At 35.1% G+C, this 24,482-nt stretch overlaps 1 protein-coding gene across 2 annotated transcripts in view; it reads right to left on the bottom strand.

Annotated features, from left to right (window-relative positions):
• Positions 1-2,036: 2,036 nt before the first annotated feature.
• LOC121371853 (cohesin subunit SA-1-like) overlaps positions 2,037-24,482 on the bottom strand; it is a 60,363-nt gene continuing 37,917 nt past the window's right edge. The window contains exons 29-33 of one of the 2 annotated variants that reach the window (XM_041498064.1): positions 23,683-23,873; positions 22,055-22,190; positions 11,790-11,909; positions 9,289-9,487; positions 2,037-5,129 (exon numbers count right to left, since the gene is read on the bottom strand). In XM_041498064.1, the coding sequence (XP_041353998.1) occupies positions 5,097-5,129; positions 9,289-9,487; positions 11,790-11,909; positions 22,055-22,190; positions 23,683-23,873 (679 nt within the window). In that variant the 3' untranslated portion in view covers positions 2,037-5,096. Of the gene's footprint in view, positions 5,130-9,288; positions 9,488-11,789; positions 11,910-18,390; positions 20,241-22,054; positions 22,191-23,682; positions 23,874-24,482 lie in introns of those variants that run through there. The other variant, XM_041498072.1, reaches the window with a different exon arrangement.

Genomic DNA, 24,482 nt, shown 5'->3' with positions numbered 1-24,482 from the left:
TTTTAAATTATATATTCTGTGATTTTTGTTGTTGTTGGTTTATTTGTTTATGAAATTAAGTTGTACAGACATGCATTACAACTTTGACGTTTAGATAACCGTAACCACTGGTGTAAAATTCATTAAAATATCGGCGGGATTATCCCACAGAAGAAGAGTAGGAAAACAACAAACGACATTGATATAGGCTACGTAACATTCAATTACACAATTTATTAACCACACTGTATATTATTAAATACTTGTTACATTAATATCTACAGTTGGAATAATTTATATATATATACACCAGGACATTACTCGATGTCGTAAAATCTCGATGTCGATCAACCGTGTGCTCATGAATATTCAGTAGACTCTCACTGGCTGACGACTCTCAGTGTCTACGATTTAGTCTCTCCCTTACCGACCTGGGGCCTAATTGACAACGGTCTCTTATGCTCTGCTAGACAATGAAGCATCCTATTTGCAAGTCTTTTAGCATTGCACTGCGAGATCGCCAAGTTGCGAGAGTTTAGTGAATTAGGCCCCAAATCTCTTCACATCTTAAACATTTGATAAAAATTAATTTTAGTCAATTCCACTCATTTAAAGGCACCATTGCTAGCACACTATCCCTACCTTAAAACGGAACCTCAAGGTGGGAATGTCTTATTGACATATGACACTGTTGGTAGTGAGGTCATTTGAAAGGTGTGTTCTGGTGCAGTAATGCACCTTGCAGGTGGCACTACAGGAGACATTATTTAAAAATCTTAGGTAACTGGAAGTCAATTCATACGAGTTTTACTTAGGTAACCGATTGTTCAGTTACGTGAATATAATTCTCGTAACCAATGAGTTAGGCCTATCTACGGTTCTATGCTACATTGGTGGTTTCAAAAACAAACTGATTTTCACTTTCATTACTGATATATGGTACTTTTAATTTTAGAATGTAATTGTACACCACGTAACCGAGTGCCGGTTCTCATGATTTTAAAGTTGCATAACCGACACGCGAACAGAACAACGGTTTTCGTGAAATATTGTGCCATGCACTATAAAGTATGCAGTTTGAAAACTGTCCAATCACAGCCATGCATCCATTGATTATGTGGGGAACAGACGGAAAACGTCGTCCCCTGTACGTTGGTTGTATTAGTGAATATGATTCTCTATCCAAACAGTAAAGGACAGACTGACTTTTAACAGCATCAGGTATCCTGCTATACCAATCATATAATGGAAGAGAGGATTCTATTCCAGTATATACACTTGGATAAGGACAGTCTCTTTAATGGTTTGGTTTTTACAGTAGGCAACTGTGTTAGAAAATGGAAAAGTTAAAACAGTTTTCCATTAGCAGCAAGAGATCTTTTATATGCACCATCCCACAGACAGGATAGCACATACAATCACCTTTGATATAGCAGTGCACTGGCTCGAACACGAAATAGCCCAATGGGCTTAAAGGACGGGAATAGATCCTAGACTGACCACGCATCAAATTAAAACTTTACTGCCGGGCTACGTCCCAAGTGTACAATGGAACTGAAATTTCAAATGAATTCACCTCAAAATGACATTTGTCAGAGTCCCACTTATTCTCAAGTTGTGATAGACCAATTTGATTAAAGGGACAGACCCTAGTTTTTAAAAACTACAGAATATTTTTCACTATTAGAATCGGTTATGATCACTGAAATCAAACATTATTTATATTTTATTATTTAGATTATCAATTTCCATAGAACCAAAGTGTTTCTGGTCATCCTATTGTTTCCAATATCACAAAATGCATTTTTCATATTGTTAAAAACGCATGTGCATCTGAGAAATAGCCGTTATTGATTCGAGTTCTAGTCTATTTTTTAAAGGATATTTTCCTGTTTTAACATCACAGACTCTTGTTCCACTCTGTTGTAACTGTATCCAAGTGTGTTACAGGTTTGTAGATTAAATAAACTTAGTGTCCATTTTCATTAGTTGAAACTAGGGTCTGCACTTTTAAAGATTGAGTGATTTAATGAATAAACAAACAGAGATAACTGAAGAATGGAATAAATAGTTTATTCAAACATTGAGGTACTTCATGGAGAATATCTAATGAACCAGTGGCAAATCTAAGAGGTCACACATTAGAAACCTTCCAATATATAGCTAAAGTACTTTTGAGGAATGACCAAAATATTATCACAATTCTGTCCGTTTCATATAAGATTGTTGAGCTTTTGAAATTAAATTTTGAAATAAACTGTTGCCACACATATACTCTCTGTCTCTGTCTCTTACACACACACACAAACACAAACATACACACATTTTTTAACCATTTAACATTTTAACTTTAAGCATTTAAATAGAAATCTTGAATCTACTACTGACACAGAAATATATAAACATGACTGACCTACATACTAGTAGTAGAAAGATGACAAACATGCTCACAAATATACATACATGTATGTGATAGTAGTGATAGATGGCACTGAATATAAATGATAAACACATGTATAGAGAAATAACAGATGATATTGTACATGACATATTAAAATGTAAAATATTCATCAGTTCTTCATGCAAAACTAATGCCAACCTATTAGTCAGAGGGTGCTAAACCATTTTTTGTCAAACTTAGCTGAGTACGGTACATTAAGACCACTCTTATTCTAATTTAATATTATTTACAGTAGAATCTTGTTGGATTGAACTTGGGAGGGTCAAATACACTGCAATGCTCGAGCCAAAAATGAAGACCTGAGTTACACTTAAACAATGTTAACCGAATGGTTAGGTCAAACTACTCAATGAGTCAAACACTTTCTTGAGCACCGAGCCAATGGGATTCAACTGTATTTAAATTTGTGGTGCATTCCTTGATGTATTGAGATAGCATGCATGACAGTCTCAATAATAATGACCCAGAGCTGGATATTGGTCAAAGCCTTTAACAGTAGAGGCTAGAGTAATAAAACTGCCGAAGATGAATCTGCTGACACAAACTACTTGTAGGGAGGCATCTAAATGCAGCTCAGTGTACATTCACTCGTGAGCTTTTGAAGAAAAAAACAAATCTAAAAATACTTGTGAATATATGTATTTAGAGAATAGCTACGATGAAATTACAAATTATCTGTTCGTAAGGGTTTTGCAACATCCATTCATTTAGGACAGATAATTTCTTAACTCCTTGGAGCTAGTTGGTTATTCTTTTTATAGCCCGTCACTTTTAATTTTTTTTTTTTAATATAAATAGCTCTCTGCATGTTTGGTTGAAAGAAAGTTATAGTTATATACAACTTACTTCACAACTGCCATGCACCAGCCACCACAGAAATCAGTTATTCAGAATGAATAATATTTTCTCTCGTAGTCAGTCTACCATCTTGGATTACTAACCTCATTGATAAAATGTTCTTACAGCCTCATTTTGAAAATATTTCCAATACTGACCGTGTTCGCAAACAATAGGTCAGTTGTACTAGTTACAACTTGTAGTACATTTCCATATATGAAGTTACACTCTTACAAGAGTTTTACATTATGGAATCACATTCTTACAAGATTTTTGCATTATCACATAAACACAACACAAAAGTTCTATTGTTAGCAAATGGGACTCCATGATAAACCAACCAATATTACAGTATGATACCCATTCAGTCCACTATAATTAATTTGTCTTCCATACTCCATGATAAATATCAGTTATATAAATACATATACAGATATGAATACATATACAGAACTTCACATACATTGTTTTCGCTTCCTATTTATTGGACAAATTTATTTTGCGCAATAATATATATACCATGAGATCGCATAAATAAACAATAAACTTGTGCAATAAATAGGAAGCAAAAAGAACATATGTTAAGTTCTGTATTACATACCTTTTTTTATTTTTCACAAAAATGTTTTTTAATTTAACGTCATCACTACAGTCTTAATTCTATTAATCAATCCTCCTTTCATGACTTTACTCAATGTTAAGAATCATAATCTTGTATGTTTCAAATAAAATGTGACATAAATTGTAAATCATACATGATGTCAGTAACAAAAAGGCGCCAACTCCAGTAAAAATAAAAAGGGAATTCCCCATTTACAAGTTTCGGTCCAGATCACACATATGTGTGATACAAGTTAAATTTATCATATAATTTGAAAATGTCTTTATCACTATAGTAAGAATGAATAGGAATGTAATAAATATTAAACTATAGCCAGACAAATACATTGTCAAACAACATAAACTACTGTCAGCAAATGTATTTCATAATAACACATTATGGTATATCATATGTTTAGTGAACTACAATTTATCTTGAATTAAACCATGATAAAAACACATTATACAAACACATATCAAACAAAAGTTATCGAACACAACATAAATTGCATGTTATTGAATTATAATACACCATGCTTAAATATACAAACTACCAAATGTAACGAAATCATACAACATACAGTACTAAACATTATTTTGAGCTATCAAATATAGCTCAAGCTAAAAATTATGAATCAGTGGAATTCATGGACCAATAAATAATCTTCTAAACTAATGAGTCCTGTTAATTTATGAAGTCATACTGAGTTGTATAGAACAGAAACCGTGCATATTTCATAATGATTTTTTATAAGTACCAATTCTCTTTTGCATTAATTTTATCTTTTAACCATGATCACTGATGATGACATTAGACAAAGCAAAGTGCATTTTAACTGAAGCAAATTACTATTTCCTCAACATTTGTTTTGGCTCAGGCACGGGCGCATGAGTGATCGCAATCATTTGTTAGACTGGTTTTTGCACCTATTGTTAGATGAATATATGTGATAGTAGATGATGGTAGCAGTCAGGTTTTTTTTTTAGAGCACCCAGCTTCATGAACACACCGTTGTTGTACATGTAGTACCCTGATGTGGATTAACAATGAAATCAGTAAAAAGGCATTTTGTTTTCATTAAACATTTGAATTAGGGACAGCTGCTAAGCAATTTTAATTTTCAAGTGATCTTTTGTTGTAAGACAACGGCAGACCTTTGGGCTACCTGATCAATGTTTACACACAAAGAAAAAACCAAATCTTTTGAAGCTTTCTTCATCAATAGCTGGTTCTGCTACTGCTCACATCAGACTGCAAAGAAAGAATACAGCATTAAAAAACAAAAACAAAAACAACTTTAAAAACTGTGTAGCATCTTAGTGTCATGAAATAAGAAGCACGAAATATCTTCCTTATTACCCACCCCCACCCTACACACTTAACTACATCAGGGCCTGTACTTTATAAAATGTTTAGAGTCCAGACTCGATTTCTAATGACGTCACACACATACAATTTGTATGGTGTTTTCATGTCATTAGTGTCTCAGACTCTATTAGAGTCTCAAGTCTACGGGCCGATTTCATATGTCTGGGTTTCGTAACACCGGGTTATATCAACACCTAGGTTTAACACTGGTTTACATAAAACGCTGAAAAAATTGACCAACACCTACACCCGTGGTTCATTTCACATGTGTGTGTTTTACCCGTGTTTACCAAAACACGCTTTTTGTGTGGGTTAACCGCAGATCTGGAAAGGGGCATAAGCGAGGGATAGCTTACACGTCATCACTTTATAGTTGGAACTTGTTGTCGGTGTAGTATTAGCATTCGCGTACGAGATTGGGGATCAGCAACCTCCTCCCCCCACAGTCTGGGGCAAACCTTCGTATTCGGGCAAAAATGATGGAGATGTTTGGGCAAAATGAGCTGGCCTGAAAACGTTTCACCATCATTTTACTCATGATATTAGTTATATAATCCATGTTAAATGCGTACAGAACCCTACATAGCTGTTGGTAATAATGCAAATATGAATAAACATTGTTACACAGAATTGGGCATTTCCCTTTAATTTGAGCAAAAACTAGCCTGCAAACCCCCCCCCCCCCCCCCCCCTCAAAAAAAAAAAAAAAAAAATTCTATTTAATAATAATTATATTTAAAAAAAAAGGGATGCATACGCCTGAGGGCATCGAGACAACTTTTGGTAAAATTTTCAAAACTGTAGGCCTATCTTGCCTTCCCCCCTCCCCTTTATTAAGACCAGACAAACACGAAAGCATGTCATTGTAAGACTGCAGTCTGTGCTTTGATTATGGTGGTAACCGATCAACTTCCAATACTAGTACTTCCTGTTTTCGAGCAATTCATACACCATGAAGAAAATGCTTATTTTCACTATTTAGTAAATAACTATATTTATTACCTCAGTGGTCACTCATAACAGGGAAAATATTTTCTCTGTGAGAAATATTCTACATAACTGATAACACAACAGTGACTACTTCAACCTACATAACAACTATTTCAACTTACCACCTAATAACACAACAGTGACCACTTCAACTACATAACAATATGACAGAGACCACTTCAACTACATAACAATATGACAGATACCACTTCAACTACATAATATAACAGTGTCCACTTCAACTTGTATAACAATATAACAGAGACCACTTCAACTACATAACAATATAACAGTGACCACTTCAACTACATAACCATATAACAGTGACCACTTCAACTACATAACAATGTAACAGTGGCCACTTCAACTACATAACAATATGACAGATACCACTTCAACTACCGTACATAATATAACAGTGTCCACTTCAACTTGTATAACAATATAACAGAGACCACTTCAACTACATAACAATATAACAGTGACCACTTCAACTACATAACAATATAACAGTGACCACTTCAACTTGTATAACAATATAACAGAGACCACTTCAACTACATAACAATATAACAGTGACCACTTCAACTACATAACAATATAACAGTGACTACTTCAACAACATAACAGTATGACAGAGACCATGTCAACTACATAATATAACAGTGACCACTTCAACTTGTATAACAATATAACAGAGACCACTTCAACTACATAACAATGTAAAAGAGACCACTTCAACTACATAACAATGTAAAAGAGACCACTTAAACTTATATAACATAACAGTGACCACTTTAACCACATAACACAACAATGATCACTTCGACCAGTTCAACGTATATAACAACCACACTAACTACTTCAACTACATAACAACAACCATTTCAGCTTACATAATAACACAACAGTGACCACTTCAACTACATAACAGTGACCACTTCAACTTGTATAACAACAGCATTGAACACTTCAACCTCATAACAACAAAAGTGACCACCGCAACTTGCAAAACAAGACTTCAACATACCACTTCGATGTACTTAACATGAAAGTGAGCACTTTAATTTACCTAACACCATGACGGTTACACTTCAGCCACATAACATTGATCACTTCAGTTACATATAAAGCAATAGTGGCCACTTCAACTTCAACAGTGATTTTAACTATATCACACGGACAGCGACCACTTTAACTACATAGCATGACTGTGACCACTTTAATTTATATAACACAATAACAACCACTTCGACTAGTAACAACACAGTGATACAACAAGTCACACAACATGATATCAACCTACAAAGCAACAGAACATAAACTACTCCAATTTACCCATATATAATCACACAACAGCAACCACTTCAACATTTATAACAAAACGACAATGAGTATTTTAATTACATCAACACCACAATCACAACTTTAACTTACAACACATCAATCTAACTATATGTAACACAAAAGTGATCATTTCAACTTGGATAACATGTAACTTACAACACATCGATCATCTCAACTATATATAACACAACAGTGATCACTTCAACTTGGATAACATGTAACTTAAAACACATCAATCATCTCAACTATATGTAACACAACAATGTTCACTTCAACTTGAATAATACGTAACTTACAACACACTGATCATCTCAACTATATGTAACACAACAGTGATCACTTCAACTTGGATAACATGTAACTTATAACATACAGATCATCGCAGTTATATGTAAGACAAAAGTGATCACTTCACCTTAGATAATTCGTAACTTATACACACAGATCATTTCAACTATATGTAACACAACAGTGATCACTTCAACTTGGATAAAATGTAACCTACAACACACAGATTATCTCAACAATATGTAATACAACAATGATAATTTCAACTTGGATAACATGTAACTTACAACACACAGATCATCTCAGCTATATGTAACTTACAACACACAGATTATCTCCAGAATATGTAACACAACAGTGATAACAACTTGGATAACATGTAACTTACAATACATCAATCATCTCAGCTATATGTAACACAACAATGATCACTTCAACTTGGATAATATGTAACATACAACACACAGATCATCTCAGCTATATGTAACTTACAACATACAGATCATCTTAACTATATGTAACACATGATCACTTGAACTTGGATAAAATGTAACTTACAATACATATATCAACTCAACTATGTCACACACAACAGTGATCACTTCAACTTGGATAACATGTAACTTACAACACATCAATCTAACTATATGTAACACAACAGTGATCACTTCAACTTAGATAACACGACATCAACCACTTCGACTCACATAACCCTGCTGAGGCAACTGATGCTGTGATAGTGACTGTTGGTTGGCCAAGTGCTGTTGCTGGGAAGCAGCATGTGACTGTTGCTGCTGCTGCTGTTGTTGTGCCAACTGTTGCTGTTGGGTCAGTTGCTGATTACCCTATTTCATTAAGAAATCTATTTACAGCACGGTAAGAATGGCAAACTTGCAAAAACTATTTATTATTAACAGTCACTGGGCTTACTCTGACACTTTTTAACAAGGAAATATACATATCTGAAACTGGCTAAAAGTAAAAATGTTCCCATGTGAGTCCTGTAGGCAACTTAAACATGCATCCACCTCTGGTGAAAACCACAACTTTGGAATTATTATCAAAATTAATACAACTGAGAAACAAAATTTTAAAACACCTGTGAAGAAAACGGTGTGTGTGTGGTTTTTGACATCACATAGCGATCTCCTGCTAGTGAGATATCGGTTTGAAGATATCTGACTGGCTGCTCCACAATGACAATTTGGACACCAAAGCCATACCACCCAAAGAATTAAGCACAACCAAACTTGACTGCTCAGTAACCTAGGGAAAGATAGCAAAATCTTGCCCTGCATATCTCATCCCATATGGATAGCAATTATATGTACCAACCTCATAAACTAAAAAAAATTGGAAAAAGCACCTTATGGGCTCTAATATATGTCGAAATATGAGAGGTGAAAATTATTCTTACACTTCCTTCTTCAATGTACTGGGATTCATCTTCAAACAGTCCACCATAGAACTGACCCTGCTGCTGCTGCTGCTGCTGTTGTTGCTGCTGTTGTCGTGTCTGTCGAGGTTGTTGTTGATAGTATCCGTGTGGCTGTGGTGTGGCCACAGGACTGGAGAACTCTCCAATGCTACTACTTGTCTCTCCCTCACTCTGGGCACTAAAGGAAAGGAAGGTATGTTTAAGGACAACTGGGCAGAATACCACCCAATTAACAGATGGATTCAGAGACAATTTTTAAACACTATTCAGACTCTTTTCAAAGACTTTTGAAAGGTAAGTAATATCTGATTAACAAATCAGTACATTTTAACCTACTGCTAATCATTCCAAATTCAGCTTAGGCCAAACATTTTTTTTTTTTAAGTCGGTCTCTGGTCAGATCAAAGTTCCAGAATTGATGCTGCGATGCAACTTTTTTTCTTTTAATTTTTTTCAATTTTTTTTTAAAGTATGGATTGCACAGAAAAGGTGGGTATATTTGATACCAAAATAAAGGGCATATTTAAATTGAAATCAGAATGCACATCTAGTTGATGTCCGATGGCATTTTGGCTTCAAATGTGGTTTTACAACATAACAAGAAAAGCCAGCAAAAATTAACATCATATCGTGGGGGGTGGGGTAGGCGGGACGGGACGTAGCACAGTGGTAAAGGGTCGCTTGGTGTGCGGTCGGTGTGGGATCAATCCCAGTTTGTGGGCCCATTGGGCTATTTCTAATCTCAGCCAGTGCACCACGACTGGTATACCAAAGGCCGAGGTATGTGCTATCCTGTCTGTGGAATGGTGCATATTAAAGATCCCTAGTTACTAATTGAAAAAAGGTAGCGGGTTTCCTCTGTGTCAAAATGACCATACGTGTGACATCTAATAGCCGATGATTAATAAATCAATGTGCTGTAGTGGTGTTGTTAAACAAAAACAAACTTTATCTTACCGTGGGAAATAATAATAAAGACCAGAAATTTATTTTGTTTGGCCTTATCAGGTTCTTATTTCTATGGGAAAGGAAATGGTTTATTTAACAACACACTCAACACATTTTATTTACCGTTATGTGGCGTCGGAAAATGTCTATGGGGAATCCCGCTGCCACAACATAATACTACTACTATTACTACCGAAAAGGAGCACAGGATCTTTAATATGTAAAGTCAGTACACACCATGTTCTTTGATATACTATTTGTATTTCGGTCCTTATTACAAATATCCAGTACTATCATAGATAGAATAGATGTTTAATGACACCACAGTATGAAAAATACATTGTCTAGTGGGTGTCAAACTATGGTAAATGCAAACAAATAAAGTGAAGATCAACCTGAATATAAAAATTCAACAGTTAAAGTAAAACACAGTGTAAAACCAGTACTATCAAGAGTAATGGAAGAAGGAAAGAAATATTTTATTTAACGATGCATTCAACACATTTTATTTACGGTTATATGGCGTCAGACATATGGTTAAGGACCACACAGATATTGAGAGAGGAAACCTGCTGTCGCCACTTCATGGACTACACTTTTCGATTAGCAGCAAGGGATCTATTATATGCACCATCCCACAGACAGGATAGTACATACCACAGCCTTTGTTACACCAGTTGTGGAACACTGGCTGGAACGAGAAATCAAGAGTAATGGATAAAATGTGGAAACATATAATGGGAAAATCTAACTTGTGTGATGTCAGGTTTTGTTGGGAGTATGACGTAAAGAATAGGAACTCCATTTTGTTTCTGACCATTACAATGGCGTTTTTTGGTTTTTGTTTGTTTTGGTTGTTTTTCTTATAAATATATTAATGAACACATGAGTATAATTTAAAGTAAAATATATATTTTTTTTTAACATAAACATGAAGTATGGTTTTATTTTACAATCACAGGATGGTATTAAAAAGAAAGAAGTGTTTTATTTAATGACGCACTCAACACATTTTATTTACGGTTATATGGTGTCAGACATAATAAATTATGGTTAAGGACACAAATATTGAGAGGAAACCCGCTGTCGCCACTTCATAGGCTACTCTTTTCGATTAGCAGCAAGGGATCTTTTACATGCACCATCCCACAGACAGGATAGTACATACCACAGCCTTTGTTACACCAGTTGTGAAGTACTAGCTGGAACGAGAAATAGTCCAATGGGTCCACCGATGGGGATCGATCCTAGACCAACCGAGCACCAAGTGAACGCTTTGCCACTTGGCTACGTCCCACCACATATTTTTTAATTGTTTATTTAGATTTTTTTTTTTTTTTTTTTTTAAAGAGCCCACATATAGTAACGAATACATGAGTATAATTTAAAGTAAAACAAAAAAACCCCCCCCCCCCCCCCCCCCCCCCCCCCCCCCCCCCCCCCCCCCCCCCCCCCCCACAAAAACATGAAGTATAATTTAAATATCTATGGTTTTATTTTACAATCACAGGATGGTATTAAATGTGACTTACAAATTCTGCTGCTGCTGCTGCTGTTGTGCTGGTCTTCCTCTGGCGTAGTCTACCTCAGTGTGGTGCTGAGCATCTCGCTTCTGTTGATTCATCCACGAAGTCACCTGTGAAATCTGCTGGCTGCAGGATAAATGAATGAAAAATGTTTTATTTAACGACACACTCAACACATTTTAATTACGGTTATATGGCGTCAGACATATGGTTAAGGACAACACAGATATTGAGGGAGGAAATCAGCTGTCGCCACTTCATGGGCTACTCTTTTCGATTAGCAGCAAGGTATCTTTTATATGCACCATCCCATATACAGGATAGCACATACCACAGCCTTTGATGTACCAGTCGTGGTGCACTGGCTGGAGCGAGAAATGCTGCAGGATGAACGAATGAAAGAATGTTTTATTTAATGACACACTCAACACATTTTAATTACGGTTATATAGTGTTAGACATATGATTACGGACTGCACAAATGAAAGAGGAAACCCGTTGCCGCCATGTAATAGGCCACTCTTTCCGCTTTGCAGCAAGGGATCTTTTTATATGCAGCATACCACAACCATTATTATACCAGCTGTAGAGCACTGGCTGGAACAAGAAATAGCCCAATGGGTTCACCAGCTAAGAACCACTGGCTGGAACAAGAAATAGCCCAATGGGTTCACCAGCTGTGAAGCACTGGCTGGAACAAGAAATAGCCCAATGGGTTCACCAGCTGTGAAGCACTGGCTGGAACAAGAAATAGCCCAATGGGTTCACCAGCTGTGAAGCACTGACTGGAACAAGAAATAGCCCAATGGGTTCACCAGCTGTGAAGCACTGGCTGGAACAAGAAATAGCCCAATGGGTTCACTGATGGAATCATCAGATGAGTGCTTCACCACTGTTCTATCAATGTCACCATGTGTCAAACATGGTAAAAGTCATACTTAAGTCTAAGAGAATGAAAGGCGAAATGTGTATGGTTACGCTCATTATCAAGTAGCAGCATATACAATGACATTTTACATGAAAATTGCAGAACACCGATTGAAACAGGAAATAACCCAAATTGGATTAATCATGCAATCCATGCAGGCGCATATGCAAGTGGTGGATTCTTCCCCACCAAAACTCACCCTGCAAATTTTCTCCCCACCGCCCCCAATACATTTTCCTAGAGAGCATGTCTCAACCCCCCCCCCCCACCCCAATAAAGTTTGCTCATCAGTCTAGACACCACCCCTGCTAAAATTCTTGCACATGCACCTGCAATGACACGGACCATCAAGTTAAATTCCACTCCTGTACTAACATACAAAAACAGTGCATATTTATTTAATGCACATTATAGTAACGGTACATATAGAGAATAACTAATTAATGTCAGATATCTTGCTTTATTCTGTCAAGGCAGAGCCTCGCAGAATTTCTCATTCGGCCTGAACAAGATAAAGCAGATATCCGACGTCAGTAACTAGTTATTATTTTTATCCTGCAGACCATAAAAATTATGTGGAAAAGCTATTATTTCTGTTATTTCTGCCACATTGTACTATGACCTAGAGGTCAAATGAGCAATTTTGTAATGTAGCTATATGCGTATGACGTCATATGAGTGAGGTCAAAAGTCATAATCTGCTAGTATACGTTTATGACTTTGCTTTAATCGGTCATCATAATCTGCCAATAGAAACAATGGTTGCAGGATAAATTGAATTATGCAGCAGGTTATACATTTGATTATGAACTCTATTATGCTTAAATATTCTTCATCCGACCACACGAAAATGACAGTAATTTATAATTTTTAAAGATTTTAAAAGTACATCGAGGTATGCATTTCAATTATATATTATTGTTAATTAACTGGCAATATTACAACTGCACATAACAAATAATTTGTTCATGCATTTCAGTTCCATTACAAAATCCAAATAAATTCTCTAAAGAATGTCAAAACAGGACAAATCAGGTGCTTGTGAAGGAGGGGAGGGGTGTGTGTAGAGTTTCAGGGGTCAAAACCCTTCCCAACTCAAATTCTCTACCCCCCCCCCCCCCCAAATATATTTTCTGGGGTAGCATTAACTTGATACCCCCATCAACTTTACTTATCAGTCTAGACACCCCTCACTTTCTAACATTCCTGCACATACACCTGGAAATACACAAATTCAATTTTTATCGCCAGTTAGCGAAAAGGAGGTGTGTTTTTTTAAATAAAGAAGATAAAACAAACCTTGACCTTTAAAGTATCAGAAAAGAATAAGAATGGGGATGTTCTGCCATTTCTAAGATTCACTGCTTCATAATTAATGTATGTCATATTGCCATTTCTCTTCTTTCTGTACATCTGAATGCATTACGGTTTATCTCCAGCATTAGCATTACGGCTAAGATTACAAATTTCGCAGGAGCATACATTTGGATTACTGGACATTCAGAATATAGACTAACACTGTCACGAAAAGCTGCTTGGAATGAAAAAGTAGATTTGGGGTTAGTTAGAACCTTCTACGTAGCGAACCTTGTGGAAAATAAATATGCCACCATTATGGATTGCCATTTGAAATGGAAAAATGGATACGAGGTTACAGTTAAAACCTTCCAAGTGGTAGACCTTTGGAATATAGACAAAGTCACCATCATGGATTTCTGATTGGAATGGGGGAAAAAAGGATTTATCCACCAAAACTAAAGGAACAAATGTTTTATTTAATAATGTACTAAACACATTTTAATTTATGGTTATTGGGCAGTGGACGTATGATCAATGATGAAACATGAGGAGAAACCTTCTGTTGCTTCTCTCTTCAATTTGGAGCAAAGAATCTTATGGGCACACCAACATAAGCCAAGCACTTTATAACTGGGCTATGTCCCATCCGTCTAAGATGATAATTCGATCTCAACTGCCCAACCATATTCCACCAAAGGTAAGTACTCAAACCATAAGCCCACAGTGCTTTAGATTTCACTAATTTGGACACAACGGGGATTTTTGTCTTTTCCGTGTACAGGAAGGTTCTTTTAGTTCTGTACCGTCATTAACAGATGCTGGAGAGTTGTCAATTTTCAAAAATGCATTTAAAAGTTATTTTAATGTAATTAAAATTAACATTTCAGTGTTTTTGAAATTAAATATTTTGAGGTCAGCATGTTTGTACTTAATTTGGGCGTGATTATTTTAGGCATATGTATTTTGGGCACAACGTTTATTGCCTTGATGTTGATGCAATCTAAAGCCCTGGCCCAACTTAGTTGATCACTCAAGCATCAAATCCCACCTAATTTGAGCACTCAACCACATACTACCTTATCCCAGATGAAAGCAGTGACGGATCCAACGACATGAGGCGGAATGCCAATGGAACTTTGGGTGAGGTTTGGAGTGGATGGTAAAAAAATGAAAATTAATATATAATAAAATTATAACTCGCAAAATTATGGGGGGGGGAAGAGGCCTGGGCCCTTGCCCCGATCCGCCTCTGGAAAGGAACATAAATTGTTTAACACATCAACAGATTTTTACACAATGGATCTTTGGTGTCTTGTTTTGTTTCGACACTTTGTCGAGAGGAAAGCCACTACCACCACATACATGTAGGCCATTCAAACCGAAAAAGCAGTAGGGATCTTTTATATGAATCTTTTCATTTGATGTCGAGAATAAAATGAAAATTAATCATTTATAATTGGTTATAATTTGTTTGCACTAACTAATCAACTTTTGATTATAGTTTTCAACCAGAAAAGTCCAAACTGGCCACATAATTTATTTGTCAACAATAAAAAACAAAACGAAACGAAACTAAAAACAAAGCTGATGTTTATAGTGTTTATTACATCAGAAACAAGATGACTACAACAGAAAAAATAAATTCACAGACAAAAGAAAATGAAAATACAAGACCTGACAACCAGAACAAGTTATATCCAAATGCAGCGATACCTGAATCCCGACAGTTTTGTAAAATCAGTACCAGTTGCACGCGAGTGTGATAATTTCTTTATTATCCATATTATTATTATTTTTGTTATGAATAACAAGGACCGTCTCAAAATGTTTCAATCGTAACTAGAAGGAGACGACGAAATGACATCATATTTCACATGCATAGTCTGACTCTGAGCTAGGCCTAGGAAAGCAACGTTGCTTCCCAAAATGACGTAATTACACTGTTATTACACATGTGCTTCGTATGATTTTTATTAACTCGGTTATTTCTAACCATGTGGATAAATGATGTCTGATTTTTCAAATTTACCAAACATTTAAAGATTTGTTTTCTCTGAATATCATGATTTTGGACACAGCCAGTTTTGGTTGTCAGTTCTCAAACAGAAACAGTCACCATTTGATGGCAATTACAACTGAAGTAAAAATGTACACACATATGAACAGATGAAAGAAAAGTGAACAAAATACATAAATCACAATCAGAAGCATGCTTAGTGTGTTGCTAAAACACAATTGTCACTTGTTTTATGATTAGGATTGTTCCACAATTGATTACATGGTGTGTGTGTGTGTGTGTGTGTGTGTGTGTGTGTGAAGGGGATGTAAGAGATTCGATAATAATTAAAAAAACCATTCTTATACATGTTGGGTGTACTACACCTGTTACCCATGGGGTTTTTTTTTTGGTTTTATTTAAATATATATTTTTTTTGTGGGTGGTGGGTATAAAAATATATTTAAAAATTGCCCCCATTTCACCCGACTTAATCAAGTCTGGAACATCCCTCAGTGATAAAAAAATATATAATAATAATTAAAAAAAAAATTAAAAAAATGTAAAATTACATTCATATGTCAACAGTTAATCTGTATCATATATGCCATTTAGTCAAATAACTGATTGCCACTGGAGCTATGTGTATGAAGACTGTTAATAATTTTATTCCATTAATATTTAGGGACTGTAGAAGCAGCTGTGTGTGCTTATTTTACTTTGGGTATCCCAAATTTCTAACTGTAAACGTTGTCAAAAAGTGTAAAACAGAGGTTCATTTGACTAATCTAAATACTAGAAACAAAGCAGTATTTACAGATTGAAATTTTAAGTTTGTATGCATGCATGCAGTAGTGTTTTAAAAAAAATTAAAAATTTGGGACTAGCATCAGACCAAATGATTGGTGCAACAGACAGTCTTTAACATACACATGTAGGTCATACATGAACTAAAGCTTAAGCTGCTGAAATGGCTTCATGTATTATCAATTAACCAACATCAAATGAAAAGTTAATCTCTAAAATGTGACATGTCCATTTACGTAAAAACATTTGACCCCCCCCCCCACCCCCCCCACCCCACCCCCCGATTTTGCTTCCACTGACCTAGTGTATGTCGCACAAAGCAGTTTTACAATTTTATTCAACAGACACAGATCGTGTTTGGACAGACATTTTATTGTTGTATTTCCAAACTGTACTAACATTAGTATACCTTTACTGCTAACTCCAAAATCTGGAAATTAGCATACATCATGTCTTGGAAAGGAACCTATAGTAACATGATTACCATTTTTTTTTTAAACCTGTCATTTTGAAATGTACAACACTTCATTGTATAAACTAGCTGACGCTTGTATAGTAACCCCTGCTTCCCACCTAAGTTCAAAATAATGGCACTTAATTAGCAGACCCCTTCTACTCCCCACTCCCACATTCTCAACAATAGCTCTTATCATATGTAATGAGGACAGATATCACCCTATGCTTCTAATGATTTCAAACATAGCTCTTTAATTATGTGCAATGAGGGCAGATTATACCATCTAACTCGAACCATCCCCATCACAAAATGTTCTCAACAGCAGCTCCCATCTTTTTAAACAATATTTACTTCCAATTTTTGCAATAAGATTGCCTATATTAAGATTCCTATCTGTTAACATGCCAATTATAAGTTATATATATGGACCCCAACACGCCAAAGCCCTATCAAAAGCAAAATCATAAAGTACCCCACACCATTTGCTGCCAGTTAACATTTTGCTTCAACCATTTAGCATATTCAGTATAACAAATTAGATAAATATACATGCAATTCACAAGATCCATTAAAAAAAAAACACTACACAATGTAACATAAGACTGTACTGTACATGAACTGAACACATGCTGAGAAAATAAGAGTATACATGTAGATGTATAAAGAACACGTATTACACACGTACATGTAAATAACAGATAATATATGTACACTGTGTGTCATAATCAAACACAAGGTTTTGTTTAGCACATGATAGAACTATTTCAAAAATAACTTTTTAAGAAAAAACAAAATAGAGAATCATACATTAGTGGCCATTAAATACCATTTATCTCACAAGTTGTTTTAAAATGTATCAAAAGCAAGTTTGATATGTTTTTAAACGAGTTGTGAGATAAATGGATGCAAATGTATTATTCTATTTCTTACATATCCTCAAAAACCAGGTTTTAAACAAATTTTAACATCTTTTTTGACTAAAAGATATTTACAACCTTTTGCACTTGTAGCTGACTTATGCGTCACAGACACGATTGTCAGGTTAACTATGCGTTACAGTGTAATCGATTTCCATTGTGTTATTTTTCATTGGATATATGGCATTGGTGACCTGGTCATCACCTAGGAGCAGCCAGTCGTATGTCTTAAAATTGTTAACACACGTACATGTATAAACAAATATGTGTTATCATAAATAACGCATGGTGTTCTCACCAACGGCTGTGTAAGAAAATGTATTAAATACTAAGTGGTATGAAAATAAAGGTGGGTGGGAAATGATCTGAATTAGGGTGAAATTGAAGCAAGAGTTTTCAAGATATGAATGAAGGCCCTAAAAATTTTGAAACAATGCTTTACCCGTACTACCAATTTATCTTCAGCACCCACCTTTGAGGGTGGCCATGTCTTAAGAATTTTGACCGCAAAAGGTTTTGTAAAAAAATAGAAATTGTTATCTATACTATAGGTCAACTTAGAGTCACTGTTACAATAAACTTTACAGTTATACATAGCATTATATAGAAACATTTTGTTATCTTTATTTGTTTTTTTAACTTGTGGAAGTAACCCTCTAATGTGGAATAAAGTTGTTGTTCTTTTATTTCTATCTTCTTCAAGTAAAACAACCAAATCAACATCACTTGCTGATAAATATATAATTTTCATAAATGGGTGTAACTATTATTTATTACTCAAGACATAATTGTAATGAAGAACACTACACAATTCACTGAAATGGTGACATTCCTAACAAAATGAAAAAATTGTAATATTTTCTTACAAAATGCAGAATAAACAAATGACAAAAAATGCCAATCATCAGTTATGACCAATTAAATCTGTGAATGAAGACAAATTTTTAATCATTGGTCATAAAACATTTAATCACCATTTTGATGATGTAACAAATTATTTTAGCACCAAAATTAGTGGTTTCAGTCAAAGTGAGATAAAATTGTAATTTTTTTAAAATAATAAAAAAATAAAATAAAGGTGTCATTATTATTCAAATACAATATTAACTTTTATTATTGGTAGAAAAGTAAACAAAAGGACATGGGTATGGTATTCCATTGAACCTGTTACTCAAACTGGTTAAAAACAAGAAGTTAGGTTTTGAAGCATGAAATAGCCAACGGGTTTTTATATTGAGGTTGTTGTTTTTTTAAATAAAAAATTGTATAAATGGATACTGGTTCTCAGTATTTTCGATATTGTAATCCACATCTAACCTAAACCACCGTTCAGGTCTTGCCCTGAAGTTTGAAGATCCTGCATCAAACAAAATGAAACATACATGTATTCATGTACTGAACATTCATGTATTTGGTGCTAAATGAAAACTCTGTCCATGTGGCCTACAAGTGGTATATAACACACTACCTTTCTGAGATCTACCACCATACTAAGTTTGACGATCCTGCATCAAACAGTACAAATAATATTTAATGATGCTTAACTTTTTAAGTTTAGTGATGAATAAAAATTAGGTCATGGTAACTTATTTATGGTCTGTGATATACAGGTTATCCAAACTACATATAAAGAGTATGGAAAATTATTCAATATATCCTACAGATAGTTTAATACCATTGATATACCATGCCACATATGTATATGGTATGTCATGATAACTTATTTATGGGCTGTGATATACTGGTTATCCACACTACATATAAAGAAAATGGAAAATTATACAATATATCCTACTGATAGTGTAATACCATGGATATAACATGCCACGTATGTATATGTAATGTATCAATGTACACTATGTTATAAACATCAAGATGTATATAAATACACACATAGAGACATTCACTTTTGCAGTTTTTAAGTGGTTTATAATTCTGGCTGCTTTTACTGCACCAAACAGAAAACTACATGGATTGATGTTTATTAATAATTGCTGTAAGTCAGGTAATTGCATTTCAGGTTTTGATGTCATGTGTAATCCTGTTTCATAAACTGAAAAACAAGAAAGTGAAACAAAAAATAAGAAATAACAACAAACAAAATACAAAAACAATATCTAGAGAACAACAATATTAAAACAAAAGTTGAGAATAACAAGAACAAATGAACAGGAACAAAATCAAAATAACAACAAAATTAACAAAAGCAAACCAATGGCCAGTTTGTTGAATATTTATTTGCTGCTTTAAGTTTTTCAACAAAGAGCATAAATTTAACTGTGAAGTTGGAATTGAAAAGGCTCAACATGTGTACTGATTGAGTTTGACCCAGTGACTGTTTACAGTACAGATATAAATCTTCAAAATATTGTTTATAGTCATGTATTGAAGACACACATGACTAAATGATTATTGTCTTATTTAAACAGCCACTGAAGTGTATTGAAAATACTCCTTACACACGATTTTAAAATACACAGACCACTCATATACTTACGTATCCTAAAACTCATTTTGAAATGTCATGATATACAAGACTAAAAGATATACAGATAAGCTGAAAAGATCTATGGAGAACACACATGGATATAACATGCAAATGAATAAATGTATTGTCATAATGTGTAAATGTACTATGTGCTATAAAGGTAGTACTCAACCAAATAACTTCCGGCTGGGTCAAAGTTCGAGGTGCACCAAACTTTTGATAAAGAAGTGAATACCACAAGTCCTGTGATTGGTGATAAATGTGTGTTGGTTGTAAAAAAAAAAATCTAGTTTCTTCTGGGCAAAAAATGTATGCAATTTTATTTCATCTAATACCAGTCAAGTGGCCTTGTGCTTGAAACATGTATGGGGGGTACCTATATAAAAAAAAAATACTCAAATTTTTTGCGTAATTAGGGTAGTCATAGATGCTATCCGTTATCTGAGAAATGAGCAGCGTGACCCCCAATTTTTTCTGATTCACTTTAAGGGCAAGGGGTGGTAGTATTTATATACATAGCGTTTATGTCGATTGATACGCTGAAGGTAGGAGTTTTAGCCACATATGTTACTATTGTTGTCTATGGGATTTGATTTGGTAGTATATATCCTAAAACACAAAAGACATATATCTCTATATGTCAACAACAAGACCACCACACTGGTATTATTGCCAACTCCCTGGCTACTGATTTGTCAGTAAGTATGTGCTAAGCAAATATGGGCCAGTTATGTCTAATCTGCATTACTCCACCCACCCGTCTCCAATTTGAATATACTTAACACCGACAAGACCTTCACATCAGCTGGTGTGTTATGGCACACATTTTCGGAATGAATGAATGGTTAACGACACCCCAGCATGAAAAACACATCAGCTATCAAGGTGTCAAACAAACGTAGAGACAATTGCTGATTCAACTTTCGGTACCGGTGTGCTTGCCATTACATATACTCGCAGTCAAATTACAAAAAAATACTTACATATCCTCAAAATCATGTTAACATGCTGCACTGAAAGATACACATGTATAATACTTACGTGTCCTCAAAATCTTGAGCGGCTCAGGGATAGCTCTGGGTCAGTGAACCTTTTCGCCAAATTATCTACTAAACTTGAAAAATTGCAGAAAATCCAGTTATTTTCTAACAAAGTATGAATTATTTCATGAAATTATTTCGCCAAATTAAAATTAAATTCGCCAATTGATTTTGAAATTCACAACTGCCAGAGCTAGCCCTGCGGCTGCACCGAATTAAACATAAAACACTTACGTATCCTCAAAATCTTAAGAGGCTGTACTGAATTATACATAAAACACTTACGAATCCTCAAAGTCTTGTTCAGATGTGGAACTGAATTACACACAAAACACTTACGTATCCTCAAAATCCTGCTCAGATCCCTGATTGGAGAGTTCATCAACTCGTCTCCGTTTGACGGCCGTTGACGTCAGCGGTGGAACACTCATAGGACCCGGTGTGCTAGGATCAAACGTGCTATCGTGACTACCATCTAGTGAAGAAAAAAAAATAGTTGTCAGTTAAAACAAGGAATGTTAAGTTTATTGACAACTTAGCACATGGTTTGACCTGCTGCTCTCATGTGACATATGGTAGTTAATACACATGGTAACTTTTAATAATTAATTTTACGTAGAAAAAATAAAACTGTGATATGTAGTTAACGGCATATAGTAATTCAAATGGGATTAAAAATGTGCATTATTTGTTTTAACATACACTGAGATGAACAATGATAGGTGCAAGTATAAACAACAGTTAGTGAAAGGCGAAAGTATATATATGCCAAGAAAAAGAAATAAAGAATAAAAGAGACAGAGAGAAAAGATAAAATTCTAACACAATCACAGCAGGAGGGATGCGTTTTGTGGAGAGTATTATGACTCATGGGTTAACAGCTGGCTGTTTTACTTTTAAGTCATAGTCAATTGTATAAGTAGACAATACCCGAGACAGGGAAAGTTGACAGTCACAGGGACAGGTTTTGAGGGAGAAAAGTATTTTTTGTTTATGGTTAATAGCTGGCCATTTTACTTAAAAAGTCGTAATTAAATGTACTGATATCACCACTGGAGACATTTTGCCTCTTTTTGTATAGATGCAAATATAAACAACATAGTTTGTGAAAACCAAAAGTAAATGCTGAGAAAAATAAATAAAGACAGAATTTTTTTTAAACTTTTACAGTCACAAGAGGGAGTAAATTTTTGGGAAAAGTATTATAACTTGATGGTCAATAGCTGGCCATTTTACTTATTAGTTGTAATCAAACGTATAAGTAGAGAATACCACAGACAGAGAAACATTGAGACAGGGTTTTGGAGGGAAAAAAGTATTTTTTTCATAATGGTTAAGAGCTGGCCATTTTACTGTACGTCATAATCAACCGTACCGATATCAGTACTGGAGATGTTTTTCCTTTTTCTGTATAGGTGCAAGTATAAACAATAGTTTGTGAAAAACAAAAGTAAATGCTGAGAAAAAAATAGAGAAATAAAGAGAGACAAAAGTTTAAACTTTGACAGTCACAGGAGGGAAGGCGTTTCAGGGGAGAATATTTTAACTTGATCAGGGAACATTGGTTCAGTATCGCGTCATGATTCGCTATGCTAGTTTCTGAAATCGCTACACAATATTACAACATTAAACAGTAGTTGCTAATCAATTTTCAACTGACCAGAAATAATGCTAAAATTAAGATTTTGAAAACAAAATGTTCCCTGTCAATGGTCAACAGCTGGCCATTTTACTGTAAGTGGTAATCAACCGTACCAATATCAGTAATTGAGATGTTTTTCCTTTTTCTGTATAGGTGCAAGTATAAATAAAAAACCCAAAAGTAAATGCCGAGAAAAATAGAGAAATAAAGAGACATAGAAAAGTTTAAAGTTTCAGTCACAAGAGAGGAGAGGTTTCGGGGGAAGAGTATTTTAACTCGATGACCAATAGCTGGCCATTTTACTGTAAGTCGTAGTCAACCGTACCGATATCAGTACTGGAGATGTTTTTCCTCTTGCCGTATCTGCGTTTGGTGGCCTCCTTCAGCGTGATGGGGTGGATCTCCCCCTCGCCCTGTACCAAGCTGTTGCGGTACGTGTACAGAGGCTGCCACTCCTCCGACCGAGCCGCAACCAGACCTCCTGGCAGGTGAATATGTTTATCCAGGTAGTTGACACTACAGAGAAAGAAAGAAATGTTTGATTTAACAACGCATTCAACACATTTTAATTACCGTTATATGGCATCAGACATTTGGTTAAGGACCACACAGATATTGAGAAAGGAAACCCACTGTCGCCACTTTATGGGTTACTCTTTCCAATTAGCAGCAAGGGATCTTTTATATGCACCATCCCAGACAGGATAGCACATACCACAGCCTTTTGATATACCAGTCGTGGTGCACAGACTGATGAGAAATAGCCCAATGGGCCCACAGACGGGGATCGATTCCAGACCGACTGCGCGCTGTACCACTGAGCTACGTCTCGCCCCTTCATTACAGAGAAGAAACCAATACAGGCCTCTGAGAATTAAACAGTTACATAAACCATTTATGAGTTAAGCAAGAACAAATCAGGGCTGGCTCTGTCATTCACGAAATTCGCCAATTGCAAATTTTAAGAACAACTGGTGAATTGTATTTTAATTTGGCAAATAAATGTCATGTAATAATTGTTATTTTGTTGGAAAATAACTAATTTAGCATTTTTAAAGATAATTTGGCGAAAGGTTTTACTCAATCCAGAGCTAGCCCTGCAAATTAAGGTAACTGATTTAGTGT

This window comes from Gigantopelta aegis, chromosome 1, assembly GCF_016097555.1.
Source record: "Gigantopelta aegis isolate Gae_Host chromosome 1, Gae_host_genome, whole genome shotgun sequence".
NCBI lineage: Eukaryota > Metazoa > Mollusca > Gastropoda > Neomphalida > Peltospiridae > Gigantopelta > Gigantopelta aegis.
The sequence above is the reverse complement of the archived record's forward strand: the minus strand, read 5'-3'. Positions and strand labels throughout refer to the sequence as shown.